We start from the raw sequence: 20016 nt of genomic DNA, 5'->3' as shown, positions 1-20016 counted from the left end.
TCTTGATTACTGTAGCTTTGTAGTACAGCCTGAGGTTAGGCAGGTTGATTCTTCCAGCTTCATTCTTCTTTCTCAAGATTGCTTTGGCTATTTGAGGTCTTTTCTATTTCCATACAAATCTTCATGGAGAGTGTCGTTTCATATTTGACAGCCTGTAACTTGCTGTGAAGAATGTATGGGACACAGAGCAGGATACAGGCTTCTCTGAAACAGTCTGCTGAGAAATTTCTTCTTGTTATTTGAAGATCCTGCCTCCTAACCCCACCCCCCACCCCCCAACATCAGATATTGCCTTAAAGTCTTCACGTGAAAAAAAATCTAAAGGAAAGTACCAGCACTTCTGCTCAGTCCTGTCACTCTGGATACATGGTCCTTATTTTAAGACTCTGGATTCCTGACTCTCAAACTCCCTGCAGTTTTACCAAGTCAGAAAAACCCACTTAGCAGCCTTTCAGCAGACAAGGGCAGGTTGAGCTCGGTAGAGCTAACTTCTGCTTATACAGCAAGGCATGTCCTGCCCATGAAACTGGCTCCTGGAAGTGGACGCTGAACTGTCCTTTCCTAAACTGGAGGTTCTAACAGATGAGGTGCGTTGATCATGCAGTGGGTGTGAGTTTACTCCTGATTTAAAGGCAGATGGCCAGGCACAATGTCTTCAGTGTCCATTTTTTAGCATCCCATTTTAAAATATAATTTTACTTATTTATTTTTGGCCATGCTGGGTCTTCACTGTGGGTTTTTCCCTAGTTGCGGCAAGCGGGGACTGGTCTCTCGTTGGAGTACTCAGGCTTCTCAGCGCGGCGGCTTCTCTTGTTGCAAAGCACCAGACCTACGGGCTTCGGTAGTTGTGGGGCGTGAACTCAGTTGGTGTCGCGCATGGTCTTAGTGGTTCCGCGGCGTGTGGAATCTTCCCCGAGAGAGACTGAACCTCAGCCGCTGCGCCAACAGGGCAGTCCTAGCATCCAATTTAATAGCATCAGTAAAATCCTTCATCTCAGCCCTGATGATGCTGGATGGCGCTCAGGGGAAACAGCGCCTCCAGTGGACAGGGCTTTGGGAGCCACCCTGGTAGAGAGGTCCCTTGCTGCCAGAGGCGGGGGCAGAGGAGGGCCCCGGTAGCGCCCCCCAGAGGCCGCCTGCACTTTCTCCACTGCTCCTGGCCGAGCGCTGTCTTTCATGCGTCAGGCAGGAGGGTTTGTTTCCGGAGTTAAATGTAAGTTATTTGCTGTAGTTCATCCAAGATTCTTCTCCAGAGGAAAGGCTTTGTCCCTTCCAGCAGAGCCAGCAAGCTCCAGTCTCCTGGCGCGCAAGGGTGCCCACCGCACTGGGCCCACCGGAGAGACAGGCGGCCGCACCCGGCTGCCCGCCCGCCCGCCCAGACGCGGCAGGGAAGGGCTTGGGGGTGTGAGGCGGGAGGAGCACGGCTCCCTTCAGACGTCAGCGCTGCATGACTGAAAGCGGCCAGGGAGAGGGAAGTGCGTTTAAAATCGCTTGGAAAGTTTTATTAGGCGAAGGCACCACTTTAACAGAAGTATTTGGATCTTCTGTTATTCAGCTATTCGAGGATTTTCTGTAAGTCCTTGGGATAACTTGAAGAAGCTGAGCGAGGCTGGTAGATCCCGGTTAAACTCTCCAAATGCTATATCCAGACTATTCTCCCTCCCCACCAAGACCTGCATATTTAATATTCTCCAAAAATTCTAAGTATGCTCCATGCCCGGTCACTGTGAGCGCCGGCCATTCCTGAGGCTTTGCCCTTGTGCAGGGCCTGCAACGCCCTCGGATGCTGCCTCGTGGCTCACTGGAACGGCCCCTGGAGGATGCTGTTTTGACCTCCGTTTTGAAACCCTCAAAGCAAGGTCCTAGCACAGGGCTGTGTTCATTTTGTTGTTGTTGTAACTTCTGGCTGTGCGGGGTATTCATTGCTGGGCGGGCTTGCTCTAGCTGGCGGTGAGCAGGAGCTCCTCCCTAGTTGCGGAGTGAATGTCTAATTGCGGCGCCTTCTCTGGTTGCAGAGCAGAGGCTCTAGAGTGCAGGCCCCGTGGTTGCGCTGCACACACAGGGTTAGTTGCCCTGAGGCACGTGGGATCTTCCCGGCCCAGGGATCGAACCCGTGTCTCCTGAATTGACACACAGGTTCCTGGTGGTTCAGCCATAAAGAATCCACCTGCCAAGGCAGGAGATGCAAGAGAGGCAGGTTCAATCCCTGGGTCGGGAAGATCCCGTGGAGAAGGAAATGGCAACTGGGCAGAGGAGCCTGGTGGGCTACAGTCCTTGGGATCGCAAAGAGTCAGACTCGATTAAGCACATGCCAGGCCTGAGCTCTTAGCACAGAGCCACCAGGGAAGCCACCAGAGCTGTATTCATTTAACAGACACTCATGGGCGTCCTGTCCTCAGACTGGTCCAAAGGGCACGTGTCATGTTTGCAGCGAGACAGTGTAGCTGCAGCCTCATCCTCTAAGCTCCTTTCTCTGTGTCTTTGTTCCAGTTTCTACGCATGCCTCCATGGCGCCTGCAATATTGAGAGAAAGGCGCCGTCCCCACCGCCCAGGGGGTCCTGACCCTGGGGCTATGTGTTCCTCTCACCCCAACCCCGCCCAAGGCCACACTGGGACCTGCTCTGTTAATTGCTTGAGAAAGAATCCCAAATCCTGAAATAATGGGGAAGTATTTCCGAGTATTTCCTGTTAGTTACAAATCCACCTGCCTTCAAGTCCATGGGTGGTTCATCTACATAATTAGTTCAGCAAATGGTTTTTAAACTAAGATGAAACTATGTTTTGGGGGTTTTCTGTCAAGTATAGCGGTATGTTAGTTACAGACCCTCCCCTGCTCATGGCCACCAGACAGCTGTCATCACCGGCTGAGGCTCGTTATTTGTGCAGTTAGTTAAGGAGGTGAAGAGTCAGGATGAAGGGACTCCAGACTTTAATATTCAAACAAGAATAAACAGACCATTATGCCTCTTTCACTCTAGAGGATTTTAATGGACAGAAACTGTTGATTATATTTTCCTTTCCTATTTTATTTTTGATGTGAAAGAATTTCTAGCAAAGTGTTGTTTCATCTTCTCCTGAGTCCAAGTGAAATCTCTTCCCTTTCGCATGTTTCCTGGATTACATTTTTATTGTGTGCCTAGGAATCAATATTCCAGATACATGCACAAGTGCACACATTGAAATGAACACGACTTCATTTATTTTCATGATTAGACATTCAAATAAAAGTGCTTGGGTGTCTGTTTTCATATTCATAGGTCGAGATCCGTACATCAGAGGTATTTGTATAAGTGACATTTTTATTACATTCATTTCATTTGCAATATGATAGTGGATCATAAATATGTTACTTTTATGCCACCGAATCTGATTTGTGGCACTTAGCCCTCACAAGGAGAATACTTGATATTTTATGGAGCGCCTTTCGTCCAAGAAGCGTTTTGCCACACGGGGCCAGGCTCTGCCAGGTGTGTAAATCACGCTCACAACCCTCTGCACGTCCGCTGCTCTATCAGCCGCACTGTTGGGGCCGAGGGTGGCCATGACTGCCCTGCGCGCCGGGAGGCAAGGGTGAGACCTTGAATTAGGGGAAGAAGCAGGCTCAGGCAGGTTCTGCGTGCCGCCGTTGGGTCCTGACAGCCGACAGCCCGCATCCACCCCACGCTCACCCTTCACCGTGGACCGAGCGGGCATCGAGCCCTGTAGACACACAGACAGGTAAACGCCAGCCCTCGCCTTCCAGAGGCTCACAGCCTGGGGCGGGGGGCCGTACGAGAGACTGCCTGTCCCCCCACAACAGGATGGAGGCGCTGAGGCAGAGGTGACGGCAGGGGTCCCCCACCCCCAGCCCTCTGACGGATGCACCATGCCTGTTCCCTGGCACGTCACAGGGCTGACACATGTGCCAGCCAGTTGCAGTGGGAGTGAAAGAAGAGACCAAACGTCACACATCGCAGGCTCCCTGTGGGCCTGAGCCCCCCACCCCAGACTTGGAGAGCAGAGACTCATGGGTCTCCCCCACCAGCCCGGCCTTCCCTCCTCTCATTCTCCCCTTTCTCCAGCATCAGTGCCTGATCCAGGACCTCCTCCCCAACCGCCCCCTGTGCACGCATGCACACACACACACACACACTGTCCCCCATACACACACACACACACACCACTCCCCCACACACACACGCATACACACACATGCACACACACACACACTGCCCCCCTAAACACACACATACCCACATACCACTCCCTCCCATACACAAACACATACACACCCATACACACACACCACTCCCCCCATACACACACTCATACACACACATGCACATGTACGCACACTGCCCCCCTAAACACACACATACACACACACCACTCCCTCCCATACACAAACACATACACACCCATACACACACCACTCCCCGCATACACGCATTCATACACACACATGCACACGTACACACACTGCCCCCCTAAACACACACAGACACACCACTCCCTCCCATACACACACACACACACACACACACACACTGCCCCCTACACACATGCACACACACACACACATACCCAGTAACACTCAGTGCTCCTGCAGCCTCCTTTATGACACTCACCATATCATAGCATCACGTATGAGTGTGACACACACAGCTGAGGGCCCTGGAGCCAGGATTTCTGAATTCCAAACCCCCTCCACATCAAGTATAGGATGGGGCAGGTTATTTACATTTCTGTGCCTCGCTTTTCTCATCTGCAAAATGGGCATGATGATGACACTTCCCTGTCAGGCGGCCGTGGAACTGAGTGATCTGATGTGAACAGAGGGCTTCAGGAGTGCCCGTAGCTGCTGTGGAAGTTGTACTAACATCACAGCCTTGTGGTAACTCTCGCTTGAGGGACAGCACGTGTAGTGACAGTGATGCCAACAGCCCTGCCTCTGTCGCTGTTACCAGATGACCGTGCGTCTCCCACCATGAGTGAGTGCCGGGGAAGCAGGGGGCTTGTGTGCTTCCCACCTCACTGCCCCCAGCAGATGGCACAGGGTGGGCACTCACATAATATTTGGCAAATGGATGAATGGATGGACAAAGCAGCGGTCCACCTGCTCATGTGGTGCTGCTGCCCGCCAGCTCCTTCAAAAGCCTGACTGCCGCTTGTAGCCACCGACCCCCAATGCCGCCCACAGGCCCAGGGTGCTCAGGTTCACCGTGTCCACACAGAAGGGCTCCCGTCCTTCTTCCTGTGTGACTAGGGGACCCACCCTTCCCGCCCAGTGACCACTGACGAGAGAGGCTGTGCGGGGGGCTGGCCACTCCAGGAGGGGATGCGGTCAGATCCCAGCCCTGCAGCACCCCACACCTCACCGCCGCCCTGTGCGGAGAGAGCTTCTGCTGCAGCTCGGCCACCGCTGACGTGAGCCCGAGGGGGGATGGAGCCAGCGCCCCCAGCTCCGCACTGCTTCGTCCCCCACTGCTGGTGGTTTTGGCAGCCATCCGCACGCCTGGCCCAGACACCACGTCTCATTCCACAGCACTTCAGAACCATTGAGCAGAGCGAGCCGCTGGAGCAGATGTTTAGAAAACCCGTCCATCACCGTAGGAGCCTCTCCGTAATAGGGGCATTGTCACCAGGGTGGGGGGCTGCGTGGTGCAGCTGCAGAGAAGTCTGCGGTAGTCCCAGGAGTCCTCTGGTGATGGCGATACGGGGAGGGGGGGCTTTGCTTGGGGAGGGCACAAGCCATCTGGAAGGGAACGGAGGTCAACTCGTGGTCCCTTGGCCACCAGCCAGCCACTGAGCATGCCCAGGCCTGGACCCTGAGCACAGCAAGCGGAGCTCTGGCCTCAAAATGAGCAACACCGCCTCCCTGCCCAGCTCACAGGGTCCCCTTCCCGCCTCACCTCTGCTTCCTGGCGGGGAGCGGGTGCTCAGGGCTGGCCCCCTCCACCCAGGTGACCCTCTAGCGCTGTGACTGCTCCGCGGAGCTTCATGTTCTGGGGGCCGCGGGTGGAGAGACGGTGGACAGTGCCTGGGCCTCGGGGCTGTGGGCAGTGCACGTGGCCCCTCTTTACTTTTCTGTATGTTCTGCTCACATCCTGATGATTTGCATACAGGGTGACCCGGGGCCTCCAGTGTCTAGATTGTAGACACGGAATCAGAACACCCAGCATCCCGGTTCGCTGTGGAGTTTACTGAGCTCCTTGAGGCAGGGTCTGGCTCTCGCTGAGCCGTCAGTGAGCAGTGTTGCTGCCGTGGCTAAGTCAGGCGGTCCAGGTGCCGTCGTGGCCAGAGCAGGCCCGAGTGCTGGGCGGCTGTGCCCTGGTGGGCTTTGGGCTTTTGCTGTTGGCTCTTGTTGTTTTAAGATGTAAGTCATGTAATACTCATCATTTTAAAGCAGCGGTCCCCAGCCTTTTTGGCACCAGGGACCAGTTTTGAGGAAGACGATTTTCTCACGGACCAGAGCGGGCTGGGGTGGCTTTGGGATTCACGTGCCTTACGTTTATTGTGCACTTTGTTCTATTATTGTGACGTCAGCTCCGCGTCGATCATCAGGCATTAGATCTGGAGGTTGGGGGCCCTGCTTTAAAGTGTGCAGTCCGGTGATCTGTAACACATTCACGTGGTTGCACGGCCTTCAGTTCAGTTCAGTCGCTCAGTCGTGTCCGACTCTTTGTGACCCTGAGGACTGCAGCACGCCAGGCCTCCCTGTCCATCACCAACTCCCACAGCTTACTCAGACTCAGGTCCATTGAATCGGTGATGCCATCCAACCATCTCATCCTCTGTCGTCCCCTTCTCCTCCCGCCTTCAATCTTTCCCAGCATCAGGGTCTTTTCCAATGAGTCAGTTCTTCGCATCAGGTGGCCAAAGGACTGGAGTTTCAGCTTCAGCATCATTCCTTCCAAGGAAATCCCAGGGCTGATCTCCTTCAGAATGGACTGGTTGGATCTCCTTGCAGTCCAAGGGACTCTCAAGAGTCTTCTCCAACACCACAGTTCAAAAGCATCAATTCTTTGGCGCTTAGCCTTCTTCACAGTCCAATTCTCACATCCATACATGACCACAGGAAAAACCATAGCCTTGACTAAACGAACCTTTGTTGGCAAAGTAATTTCTCTGCTTTTGAATATGCTATCTAGGTTGGACATAACTTTCCTTCCAAGGAGTAAGCGTATTTTAATGTCATAGATGCAGTCACCATCTGCAGTGATTTTGGAGCCCAGAAAAATAAAGTCTGACACTGTTTCCACTGTTTCCCCATCTATTTCCCATGAAGTGATGGGACCGGATGCCATGATCTTCGTTTTCTGAATGTTGAGCTTTAAGCCAACTTTCTCACTCTCCACTTTCACTTTCATCAAGAGGCTTTTGAGTTCCTCTTCACTTTCTGCCATAAGGGTGGTGTCATCTGCATATCTGAGGTTATTGATATTTCTCCTGACAATCTTGATTCCAGCTTGTGTTTCTTCCAGTCCAGCATTTCTCATGATGTACTCTGCATATAAGTCAAATAAGCAGGGTGACCATATACAGCCTTGACGTACTCCTTTTCCTATTTGGAACCAGTCTGTTGTACCATGTCCAGTTCTAACTGTTGCTTCCTGACCTGAATACAGATTTCTCAAGAGGCAGATCAGGTGGTCTGGTATTCCCATCTCTTGAAGAATTTTCCACAGTTTGTTGTGATCCACACAGTCAAAGGCTTTGGCATAGTCAATAAAGCAGAAATAGATGTTTTTCTGGAACTCTCTTTCTTTTTCCATGATCCAGTGGATGTTGGCAATTTGATCTCTGGTTCCTCTGCCTTTTCTAAAACCAGCTTGAACATCAGGAAGTTCACAGTTCACGTATTGCTGAAGCCTGGCTTGGAGAAGTTTGAGCATTACTTTACTAGCATGTGAGATGAGTGCAATTGTGCGGTAGTTTGAGCATTTTTTGGCATTGCCTTTCTTTGGAATTGGAATGAAAACTGACCTTTTCCAGTCCTGTGGCCACTGCTGAGTTTTCCAAATTTGCTGGCATTTTGAGTGCAGCACTTTCACAGCATCATCTTTCAGGATTTGAAAGAGCTCAACTGGAATTCCATCACCTCCACTAGCTCTGTTCATAGTGATGCTTTCTAAGGCCCACTTGACTTCACATTCAAGGATGTCTGGCTGTAGGTCAGTGATCACACCATCGTGATTATCTGGGTCATGAAGATCCTTTTTGTACAGTTCTTCTGTGTATTCTTGCCACCTCTTCTTAATATCTTCTGCTTCTGTTAGGTCCATACCATTTCTGTCCTTTATCGAGCCCATCTTTCCATGAAATGTTCCCTTGGTATCTCTAATTTTCTTGAAGAGATCTCTAGTCTTTCCCATTCTGTTGTTTTCCTCTATTTCTTCATCTCCCCAGAAGAAACCCTGGGCCCACCTGCAGTCACTTCCCATCCCCCCACCCTCACCCCAGCCTTTGGCAACCACCAACTGGCTTTGTATGGATCAGCTTACTCCAAACATCCCATAGGATCAGAACCACAGGAATAGAAAAGAAGGTCCGCTTCTTTCACTGAGCATCATGTTGCCAACGTTCATCCGTGCTGTCACGTGTGTCTGAATCCTGGGCCTTTTTGTGCCCGTTAATACTCCACTGTATACAGACCAATTTTGTTTATCCATTCATCAGTGGATGGGCAGGTGGGTGATTTCCACTTCTGGGCTGTTAAGAATCACACTGCTGTGAATGTTTGGGTGTAGGTTTGCACAGACATGTATTTTCTGTTCTCTGGCATGTCCACCAAGCAGTAGAGTTGCTGGATGCGTTTTTTTTGAGGACCTACCAAACTGTTTTTCTCATGCCAGACCATTCTGTCAGAAGACCATCTTGCTTAGGTAGGACTTTCGTGTTAGCTGAAGGAGAATGTTCTCAGCCGGGCCAGGAGGGGGCAGGGGGCACATGCTGACAACCTGCCCACGGAGCCCAGTGTTCACATAGGACCTCAGGCCACAGGCTCCCCCTCAAACCCGGGTGACCACTTGGCTCTCCTGTGTTGATTGTTTTCTCCGCATTCTCCCTACTCTAATTTATTGAAGTATAGTTAATTTATAAGGTGGTGTTAATTTCTGCTGTGCAGCAAGTTGATTTGGGTATACATGTATGTATACACTTTGTTTTTAACGTTCTTTTCCATATACTTTATCATAGGATATTGAATAGAGTTCCCTGTGTATACAGTAAGACCTGGTGTTTATCCATCCTATACATTATAGTTTGCATCTACTAACCCCAAACTCCCGATCCTTCCCTCTCCCACCTCCTTTCCCCCTTAGCAACCATAGATCTGTTTCTATGTCTGTGGGTCCATTTCTGCTGCATAGATAAGGCCTCGTGTGTCATATGTTAGACTCCACATGTGAGTGATATCATACGGTGTTTGTCTTTCTCCACCTGACTTCCTTCACTTAGTATGATAATGTCTTGGTCCACCCACCTCTCTACAAATGACCCAGTTTCGTTCCTTTTTATGGCTGAGCAGTAATCCATTGTATGTATGTACCACATCTTTATCCATTCATCTGTTGATGGCCATTCAGGTTGCTTCCATGTCTTGAAAAGTGAAAGTTAAAGTCCCTAAGTCATGTCCAACTCTTTGTGACCCCATGGACTGTACAGTTCTCCAGGCCAGAATACTGGAGTGGGTAGCCTTTCCCTTCTCCAGGGGATCTTTCCAACCCAGGGATCAAAACCAGGTCTCCCGCATGGCGGGTGGATTCTTTACCAGCTAAGCCACCAGGTAAGCCCATGTCTTGGCTATTGTGAATAGCGCTGGTATGAACGTAGGGCTTCCCGGGTGTCTCAGTGGTAAAGAACCCCCTGCCAATGCAGGAGGTGTGGGTTTGATCCTGGGTAGGGAAGAAGGGACGGAGAAGGCATTGGCACCCCACTCCAGTACCCTTGCCTGGAAAATCCCATGGACAGAAGAGCCTGGCAGGCTACAAGCCCATGGGGTCCCAAAAGAGTTGAACACAACTTAGCAATTAAAACAACAAACAACAACAAACACAGGAGTGCATTCATCTTTTTGAAGTAGGGTTTTCTTCAGATATATGCCCAGGAGTGGGATTGCTGGATCATTTGGCAATTCTGTTTTTTGAAGAACCTCCATGCTGTTTTTCATGGTGGCTACACCAGTTTTTTTCCCACCAACAGTGTAGCGGGGTTCCCTTTTCTCCACACCCTCTCCAGCATTTGTTATTTGTAGACTTTTAGACAATGGACATTCTAACCGGTGTCAGGGGGCACCTCATTGTCGTTTTCTCTAATACTTCGTGATGTTGAGCATTTTTTCATTGTTCCTGTTGGCCATTTGTATTTCTTCTTTGAAGAAATGTCTATTTAGGTCTTCTGCCCGTTTTTTGATTGGACTGTCCTTTTTGTTATTGTTTGAGATGCTTGTATATTTTAGAAATGAAGCCCTTGTCGGTCGGTCATATCATTTGCAAATATTTTATCCCAGTCCATAGATTGTCTTTTCATTTTGTTTATGGTTTCCTTTGCTGTATAAAAGCTTGTAAATTTGATTAGAGCCCATTTATTTTTGCTTTTATTTCTATTGCCTTGGGAGACTGACCTAAGGAAACGCAGGTGTGATTTATGTCAGAGAATGTTTTGCTATGTTCTCTTCTGGCTTTATGGTGTCATGTCTTACATTTAAGCCTTTAAGCCGTGTTGAGTTTCTTTTTGTGCGTGGTGTGAGGTGTGTTCTGACTTCACTGATTTACATGCAGCTGTCTCAACTTTTCCAGTATGAGTTGCAAAAGCGATCGTCTTCTCCCCATTGTATATTCTTGCCTTCTTTGTTGAAGAGTCAAGTGGTGTTTAGGTGAGTGTGTTTATTTCTGTGCTGGCTATCCTGTCCTGATGGTCTGTATCTCTGTCTGTGCCAGTGCCATGCCATTTTGATCGCTCTAGCTTCGTAGTGCTGTCGGCGGTCTGGGAGGGCTGTGCCTCCTGTTTTGTTCTTCCTCAGGATTGCTTTGACAATTCTGGGTCTTCTATGGTTCCATATAAATTTTAGGATTATTTGCTTTCATTCTGTGAAAAATGTCATGGGTGACTTGATGGGGATCACATTGAGTCTCTGGATTGCTTTGGGTAGCATAGCCATTTTAACAATATTAATTCTGATCCAGGAGCATGGGATGTCTTTCCATTTCTTTGAATCATCTTCCGTTTCCTTTATTAATGTTTTATAGTTCTTAGCATGTAAGTCTTTTGTCAACTTGGTCAGGTTTATTCCTAAGGGTTTGTTTTTTTGTGGGGGAGGGGGATGCAATTTTAAAACAAATTGGTTTTTTACTTTTGCACTCTCCCTGCTTTAAACCACACTCTCCTCCCCTGTGTCTGCCACCTGTGGGAGTGGTCTGGGCACACAGTCTGCCTTCCTGTGAGGATTAGATACCCCAATTGTCTTCACTTCCTTGTCCTAGACCTGGAAACGTTCTGAGCCAAAGAACAGTGACATTTCAGAGTCCTGGAAAAGAAAATCGCTTGGAGAAGTTTTTTCAAATGTGTTTATTTTGTTAGGAACAAGCAAATAGAGAAGAAGGGACTTACCAGCTGCGTGCGTAGTCATGGGCACATACCTTAGACTCACTGAGGCTCTGTTTCCTCATCTGTAAAATGGGTTTAAAATTGCCTACCTGGCCAGGGGATCAAGTGGCATACTGTGGACACAGCTCCCAGTAGGATCTGAAGGCACTCAGAAGTACTCCCCCGACTCCAGGCATGAGGTGCTCTTACAGATCTGAGGTTTTCAGTACCACCACACCCCCCCTTTTCCCTATCTCCCCGCCGCCCTTCCAGTTTCTTTCTTTCCACCTTTTCTCCTCTCCCTATGCTGGTGCCTTGCTTTCACTCTGCCCTCAGCTCCCAGGCAGCTTTGGGGTCCTCACAGTGTAGACCCCAACCTGGGAAGCTGCTGGCTGTCAGATCCCCTGGGGGTTTTCAAGGAGGTCCAGGCTGAATCCTCTTAGGAGGGATCAGATTATGCCCTGGGTCGTTTGCAGCACAGACTCCCAGGCCAGGGTGGTGGCAGATCCAGCAGGTGGTGTCCAGCCTGGCACCCCTGGGTCCCTCGGCAGCATGGGGGGAGTTGCATGGTCTGGTTTCCGCTGTCTGCCTCCCTGGGTCCCAGTTTTCTTCCCCAGGAGACCCTCGCCAGAGCTCTGAGTGGCCCTCGGCTCTGAGCCGTCAGGGAGGCTGCGCTGTAGGGGTACCACCCAGAGCAGAGGCCAAGGCTGTGCTGCATGAGGTCCGCTGCCAGACAAGGCGAGGGGACAAGGGCTGCAGGGCAGGTAAGGGATGAATGAACGGACAGCTTCCCAGGCCGAGGGCTCCTGACACATGCATTATTACTTTTAAAAACGTCACAGAAAGGACTGTGATTAACACAGAAAGTTAACGAAGCAGAAACACACGACGGGACAAAAACCCCATATCCCATCCTCTTGAAGATGAATCTCTTCGAAACTGCCAGTTAATTCAGAAAACTGAGAAGCAAAAAAAGTGAACCGAAAGGCCTAGCTAGGAATCCCTGGCTCCATTCCAGGATGTGTGTCCCAAGCAAGAGGGGTTTTCTTGGCGCGCCCCTCGGGCCACCCCCTCCCGAACTGGGGGGAACATGCCCGGAAAGTCTTCGAGGAACCAGTGCACACGGGAGGTTCCGTCCAAACAAACAGGCCCCCCTTGTGGGTGAGCTGAGCTCTCCTCAGGAACCGGCGCGCCGCTGTCCGCCGGCCGCCGCCTGTTTACCGGGGACGCTGTGCTGTGCCGACCGCCTTCCCCAGCACAGCCCGGCCTCTGGTGACCCCGCTCTGTCTGTCTGCTCTCTCGTCCACAGCCGTCAGGAATGACAGAAACAAGAAGAAGAAGGAGCCTTCGAAGCAGGAGTGCACGGAGAGCTACGAGATGACGGCAGAGCTGGACGACCTCACCGAGAAGATCCGCAAGGCTCACCAGGAAACCTTCCCCTCGCTCTGCCAGCTGGGCAAGTACACCACGGTGAGAGGCCCCGCCCACCCCGCGCCGCCACGCACGCACAGACGCACGCACGCACAGACGCCCGCATATGCTCATACACGCATGTGCCCTCGCCCTGCCGCGCAGGCGCACTAGCACGGACGTGCAGACACATGCGCCCAGGGGCCGACCCTGGGCTAGAGGGACCCGGCTTGGTAAGGGGGCTCTTCACCACCCAATCCAGTCTGGGGGTTTCAGCTGTGGATGCGTCAAGTAGGTGCTTCCTCCCTTACAGTCATGATGCACAGGTGGGACCTGTGCGCGGCTCCGGCACCAGGTGACTGAGACGAGGCTCCTGCTCATGGGGACCTTCCCCCGGGTGGAGGGGTCGAGGGGAGCCAAGGAGGAGTCGGGCGTCTCAGCAGACAGCGGCGCGAAGTGCAGGGCTCTCCAGCTGGGAGAGGTCACCCAGGCGAGCGAGGCCTCCGAAGGACGAGGGTGGAGGGTCCCTGGGAAAGCAAAGGGGGGCTGCCCCGAGGGACCCTCCGCTGCCCCTCCCCCACCCCGTGCATTGACCTCGCTGGGCCAGAAACAAGAGAAAGGGGAGGCGGGGAGACTGGGCAGGGGGCCTTTGTTGGCTGGTCTGGATGTGCGGGGGGAGATGGCTTCAGGTATTTGAATATTTTCAAACTGATGCTTGCACGTGTCGTGTTCACTGACGTGTAAATGTATTTCTAGTGAGTAGAAGGTAATAAGCCCTCAAAAACGAGTGAGTGTAACTAGAAAGTCGTTCTGGGCTCTTAAGTTCACGTTGCCTACCTAAGATGTGGGTTCTTTTGTAAAAACTCCAAATGTTGTAGAGTTTTGGTGGTTCAATGACTGATGCTCTAGAAAAAGAATTGCATGAAAGGTTACAGAGATAGGAGGCGATAACGGAGCCAGAAAAAGAGTGAGTGAGGCGCCCGCAGGCTGTGTGGTCAGTGGCACCAGCTTCTGAAGAGCTGGCCCTGGACTTGGACGCAGGTCCCCTGGCGGACCTGCCGACAAGAGGAACCGAGAGCCTGCTTCCCCCGCGGCTAGCTCACAGAGCACCTGGTGGCCCTTGAAGTGCAGGTTCTCGTTCAGCAGGTGTGGCTCCCAGGTGCCGCTGGGCTGCAGACCACACTCCTGAGTAGCAGAGGCGACAAATGCACTTCGAGTAGCGAGACCCAGCATGACGTTCTGGGCCCGGCGCCCCATGCCGTGGCGTCAGGGAGAAGAGATGCTGGCCCATCTGGGAAGGGACTGACCTGGCCTGGCCTACTGCTGACCTAGTAAACAAGTCCCCTTGAGCTCAGGGTACCATCCGGCCCAGAACACATGCAAGATGGGCGGCGTTGGGAGGTTTGAGGTCAGCCCTGGAGGGGAAGCAGGGCCAGAGACCTGGGTGATGCTCTGAACTGGGAACCAGGTGTGTACGGTTTAAATCGTGCTTAACCACCAGGCAGCAGTGTGACTGTGTGCTCGGTACTTGGCTTCCCTCAGCCTCAATTTTGGGTTTCAGAGAAGTCCGTAGTTTGTGATTAGGGATCTTTATTACCGTTATCATCATCGTTGTTATAGCTGATGCTCAGCATTTACTCTGTGCCAAGGGCCATACCGAGTCTCTGCCTTGTGAATTGATTCCTTCCAAGGCCTCCTTGAGGCCGGCACAAGGGCCCCGTGTCTCAGAGGAGTAAGTCTCTTTCCCCACGTCGCATAGATACCAAGTGGCCTTACACACGGGCAGTCTGACTCCAAGGCAGCTCTTTTAACCCCAGACAGTACCCTGCACCTCAGGAGGGTAGGTGACCAGGCAGGATGGAGGCAGGAGCCCTTGGGCGTCTCTGTAGGAAGAGGGGCTGTTATCCTTAAATCAGACCTTTCGCTCCAGAAGACAGAGTAAAAGAGAACAGTCAGAGCAGGGACAGTCAGAGCAGGGAGAGCTTCCTGGAGGTGGAAGCTTTTGAGCCAGGTTAAGCGGTGAGAGACAGTTGAGGGGTCCCTTGTGTACAGTCGGGGCCCCAGCCCTCTTCTGCTGGCAGGGCTGTCTTAGGGTGGCCTCGTCCGTCTTGCAGACCCTGACTCACCTGATCATCAGGTAAAGTGGCGGCGCTCTGGCCTGGAGGGCAAGGCACACACAAGTACGGATGGCACTTGCCCTTCTAGAGCACGTGGCCTGGGACCAGACCTCACCGCAGGACGGTCCTGTCTGTGGTTGGCACACCAGGACTTGGGTGGGCCTTTCTGGGCCCTTCCCCACCTCCCTCCTGGGGAGCCTCTCCTTTGGGATGCTCTTTGGGCCTGAGGTCTGATCCACCTGCTTCCAGGCCGGGGGGTGCTGCTGCCCTGCTCTGTGCGGGCCCAGCCCGCCCGCCATCACAGTGGCTCACACGGCAGGCCCACCACCCGCCTCAAGGCTTTGTGCAGCTGTGGGGTGAGTGTGGTACACACGGGGGGTTGGAGGGGGGGTGATGGACACTCCTGGGAGCAACTCCCGCCCGATGGCAGAGAATGACCAGCCCGCCGAGCTCCCCAGCAGGGTGGAGCCCCCTCCCACAGCCCTCCCCTCCCCCATGCTGCCCGGAATTTCTGCTCAAAGGAGCTGCTTGTGTTCGATTCCTAGTCTCAGGGTCTGCTCTCGGCCCCAGACAGGGCTTCCCCGAGAGCCTCCAGCACCCCTTTTTGTGCCTCTTCGGATCCAGCAGGGAATGTGGCTGTTAAGTCCCATCTCCAAGGGGCACCCCTAACCTCGGGGTGGCCTGATCCCTTGCCGAAGCCGCCCCAGAGCACAGGATCTAGTTCCGTTTTTACTGTAAGTGACTTCCAGGCTTTTCTGGACGTAGGTGCAGGAGTAAATAACAGCAGGCATGATGCATTCTTTGCAGCTTCTTGGTTCTGAGATGAGGTCTTTCTATAAAGAACTTTCCTACAGGCAACAGCTCCCACTGCGAGGGGACTTCGTGCACCTTCGCCAAGCTGGCACCCCCGTCAGACGCCTGTGGCAGAAGTGGGCGGGGAGGAATTAACAGGGCAGCTAGCTGCCCATCTCCAGATCCCTGAAAAAGTGGCTCCTTCTCTTCCCTAACTCAGGAAGATTTGGGACCCTAGTCAGGGCCCAGGAGGCTATGGGAGGGAAGTGCAAGAAGCTGGCCCCCACTCTCCACGCACAGGCCTGGGCTGGTGCTGCATTCCTTGGGGAGACTTCTGACCCCTCCCCAAAAACAAAGCGAGGAGGAAGTCCTTGTGGGGGCAGAGCAGTGGATGACCCGCCCTCCAAAGAGGAAACAGCCCAGCACCAGGATGTTTGCTCTGCTTCCTTACTGAGCATCGCCATGGCATCCAGGTCTTAGGGTCTCTGAGGCCCAGGTTCAAGCCTTTCCCGGGTTGCTTGGGAGCTCTGTGACCTTGGAGCCCTGCTGGAGCCCAGCCGCTTGGCTGTGTTTTGGGACTTAGAGTGGGGGCTGCCTTGTAGGGCTGCCGAGGTTAAAGGAGGGACGCATTCGTGACTTTGCAGCGCAGAGACGAGGTGCGCAGGGCTCCCCATCCAGACCTTTGTGGCTTTCTCACTGTGTGTGGCCTCCGCCGGACAGAGGTGATCTCCAGTTGTTCCTGGCTTTTCCCTCCTCGCAGGCCCCAGGAGTGCAGGCTGCCCTTCCAGGCCTCGGGGGTGTGGGGAGGGGAGCAGTGTGGCTCCGTGAGAAGACCTTAGTCCACTCGGAGAAGGAGCGCGGGCCGCGGAGCACCCCGGGTGTCCAGGAGGAGCAGCGGCCACACTCCATCCGGCAGCTGGTGCCCCGAGGCCATGCCCTGCCCTCCAGCAGGGCCCCTGATTGCTGAGACCACCAGGCCGGCCAGAGGGGTGCCTCCAGGCTCCTGTCCCAGCCCAGGCATCTTAGAAGGGGGTCTGGGAGCACCCCTGAAACATCGCCTTCAGGGAGATCTTGCCCCATCTCCCTTGCTTCTCGCCAGCCGTCCTAGGGGGCTCTCCCCCGCCCCCCAGAGTGGCGGGGCTGGCGGAAGCGCCCAGGTCTGAGGACCACACAGCATGTGCGTTGGGGTCTCTGTGCCCCGTCCTCCTACGGACGGACGTGCCGGCTGCTTGTTCACTGAGTCTCTGGACCGCAGGGAGCTACAGCGCGTCACGCCCTCACCATGGGGAGGCCTGGCATCTTCCAGTCTCCAGGGTTTCTAGTCAGGAGACAGGCTCCTGGAGACAAAGTCCAGGCTCGCTGGGCCTTAGCTCTGCAGGTGGGTGGCGATCTGCCCACCAGGGGAGAGCTCCTGAGGGTTAGAGGGAATTTGTCGTCCAGCGCTGGGAAGGGGCCTGGCTCCAGGGAAGCCCAGAGGAGGGCCCGCCCCCGTGTCACCCTCCCACGGCCAGACAGAGCGCCGAGCACGCCGAGGGACGGGCGCGGAGGCCCCCACTGCCCGTGTGCACTGTGTCCCCAGATCCGCAGGGACAGGGGGTGGTGAGCGGGACCGCGGCCTCCGCCTGCATCAGGCCTCTGAGCGCCCCTCACACACGGCTCCCTTGCAGCTCCAAACCATCCTTCACAAGCAGAGCCCCGTGTATAGACTCGGTGAGCTGAGGGGCCAGCACTCTGGGTTGGTGGTGTGTCCCAGGGCGTCCGGGGCCCAAGCCCCAGCCTCGACCTTGCCTCTCCCTGCCTGCCAGGTCTCCCCGGCCAGCCTCATCCTCACTTCGGGAAGCTCCTCACCCAGTGATGCACTCAGATGTTTGAGCGCCCCTGCTGAGTGCCGGGCAGTGCGGCCCCTGGGGACAGGGCGGTGTGTCAGGGCTGAGGGCTGGGAGCGCAGGCCTGAAACGCAGGCAGCCCCTGCGGGGGTTGTCACAGAGCAGCTGGGTGAGCCCAGCTGTGCCCAGACTGGGGGGCGAGGGGTGCACCCCAGGGCAGTGCAGGCCAGCAGGAGGGGTGGCCTGGGGAGAGAGCCTGAGGCCGGGCCCCACTGTGCGTCTTCCCTGGGACAGAGGGATCTGGGGAAGGCAAGTCAGCTAGACAGCCTTGCAGGCCTCAGGGAAGACTTTGCCTTCTAGCCTGAGTGAGATGAGACATCTTTGAGCAGCACTGTGACTCGCTGTGACTTAGGCTTTAAAAGGATAACCACATTCCTTTGGTTAAAGAACGTGCTGTGAGGAGGCCAGGGTGGAGTGAGGAGGTCCAGGCAGGAGGTGATGGGGGCCGTGGGGTGTGACCCCTTCTCCAGGTCCTGACACCTCTCTGCGAGGGGAATGTGAAACTCTCACCCCTAGTGCATCTTAACCCATAACTCGACATCAGGTAGACGTGTTCCTGTTGCAGGTGATAGAAACAAAACGCAAATCCACTTAGACTAAACGATAAAACCCTGGTGTGGTCAGGCGAGGCTGGATGCAGCAGCTCGGTGTCCCCAGGAAGGGCCCTCTGCCTGTGGTTGTCCTGGGTCAGGTGGAGCTGTTGGTTCATCAGATTACAAAGCGGTGCCGCTGCCGCCTCCCATCCCTTCATTCACTGGCTGGAGTATTTGCTAAAGAGAGCTTTTCCACTACTCGGTTATCATTTAAAAAAGATGAATCTAAGCTTTAAAAAGTCAACTACCAACAACCCCCCTGCCCCCAGCCCCAAGGCTCCCTGGTGAAGACTGAATCGTCCGCATGTTCTGAAGAAGCCGGGTTCAGTCCCCTGCCTTCCACAGCTAGCCTTGACCCCGTTTTCTCTCCCCCTTAGAATTCCAGCGCTGACCATCGAGTCCGGCTGGACCTGGGCCTCTGGGACAAATTCAGTGAGCTGGCCACCAAGTGCATTATTAAGATCGTGGAGTTTGCCAAACGCCTGCCAGGTTTCACCGGCCTGACCATCGCAGACCAGATCACCCTGCTGAAGGCCGCCTGCCTCGACATCCTGGTACGTGGGCTCCACACCCGCTGTCGGGGTGAGTGGGGAGGAGGGGCTGGGGTGCCCAGGGGACCCCCAGGGGCTCTGGGTCCGCTGCCTGACCGCCAGAGGCTCCCCCAGAGCTGGGCAGCACCACCTACTCCCCCTGGGGTGGGGGCCCCTCTGGGTGGCCTGGGAAAGGCCCCGCAGCCCCGCACTGTGGCTTCTGGGCCTTGGAGGTGTGCGGGCCTGTCATGCCCATCCTCTGCCCAGCGCTGGCTGGGCCAGCGCCCTTGGGCAGGGAAGCGGTGGAGGTGCGTGGTGTGCGGGGTCTCTGGAGGAAGTCGAATGCGGGGAGTGTGACATGAGCTTTCAAGGTGCTTTGAAAGCATCGATTTTTCTTTGTGTTACACCTTGGCTAGCTTCGGGTATAAACAGTTCTGCAAAGCAAATCCACTTACTGTAATTAGACACACCTGCACAGCCCTTCTCAGGAGGAGGAGGACTCAGTCCAATCGTGCAGGATGCACGAGTGTGTGTGTGACTCCTCGGGGAGCCGGATCTCTCCAAGAGTGGTAATGGTTACTCTGGAACCTGGGGCGGCCAGGGATCCTTTGAGTGTGTGTGATGTTTCTTATGAAATCAGAGGGTCTTGGATGACCCTAGAAACGTTCAGGACAATGAAACATCTGAGCTGGGCTGCCTGTCTCGCGCCCACGCCTGTACTTGGTAAAGCTCAGCTCTCCTGACCAGGTGGGCGGAGACCAGTGTCTTCCGGGCAGGGGGCCGGGGAGCTCCTGGTGCCTCCGAGGGCAGTGCGGGGGTGAGGCTCCAGGGCACGAGCGGGGCGTTCTGGTGTGGACGCGAGGATGGAGCCCCGTGGGCCCCTGGGTCCCGGTGCTGAGGGCAGGTCTGGAGGACTGACCCCGGCGCTGAACGTGTCGGCCTGGGAGACCGTCAACCCCCCCAGGCAGCCCGGGACTGGGGTCCTGACCCCGCGGGCCCGGCGCCTCCGGGCTTCGCTCTCCCAGCTTCCAGGCCTCCCTTTTGTCCAGGTGCCGCTCCCTCTGTCTGCCTGGGGGCCCACACGTCAGCACTTCTCCTTGGAGTCAGGAGGGATGGGAGCCA

The 20016-nt window shown here is 54.3% G+C and overlaps 1 protein-coding gene across 6 annotated transcripts in view; it reads left to right on the top strand.

Moving 5' to 3' along the window:
• Positions 1 to 20016, top strand: part of RARB (retinoic acid receptor beta) — a 586842-nt gene that overhangs the window by 550294 nt on the left and 16532 nt on the right. For all 6 annotated transcript variants that reach the window (XM_061404691.1, XM_061404692.1, XM_061404697.1 and 3 more), the window contains 2 exons: positions 12876 to 13036; positions 18742 to 18918. In XM_061404691.1, coding sequence (XP_061260675.1) covers positions 12876 to 13036; positions 18742 to 18918 — 338 coding nt within the window. The remainder of the gene's footprint in view (positions 1 to 12875; positions 13037 to 18741; positions 18919 to 20016) is intronic.

The sequence above is a fragment of the Bos javanicus genome, chromosome 27 (assembly GCF_032452875.1).
Source record: "Bos javanicus breed banteng chromosome 27, ARS-OSU_banteng_1.0, whole genome shotgun sequence".
Lineage (NCBI taxonomy): Eukaryota > Metazoa > Chordata > Mammalia > Artiodactyla > Bovidae > Bos > Bos javanicus.
The sequence above is the reverse complement of the archived record's forward strand: the minus strand, read 5'-3'. Positions and strand labels throughout refer to the sequence as shown.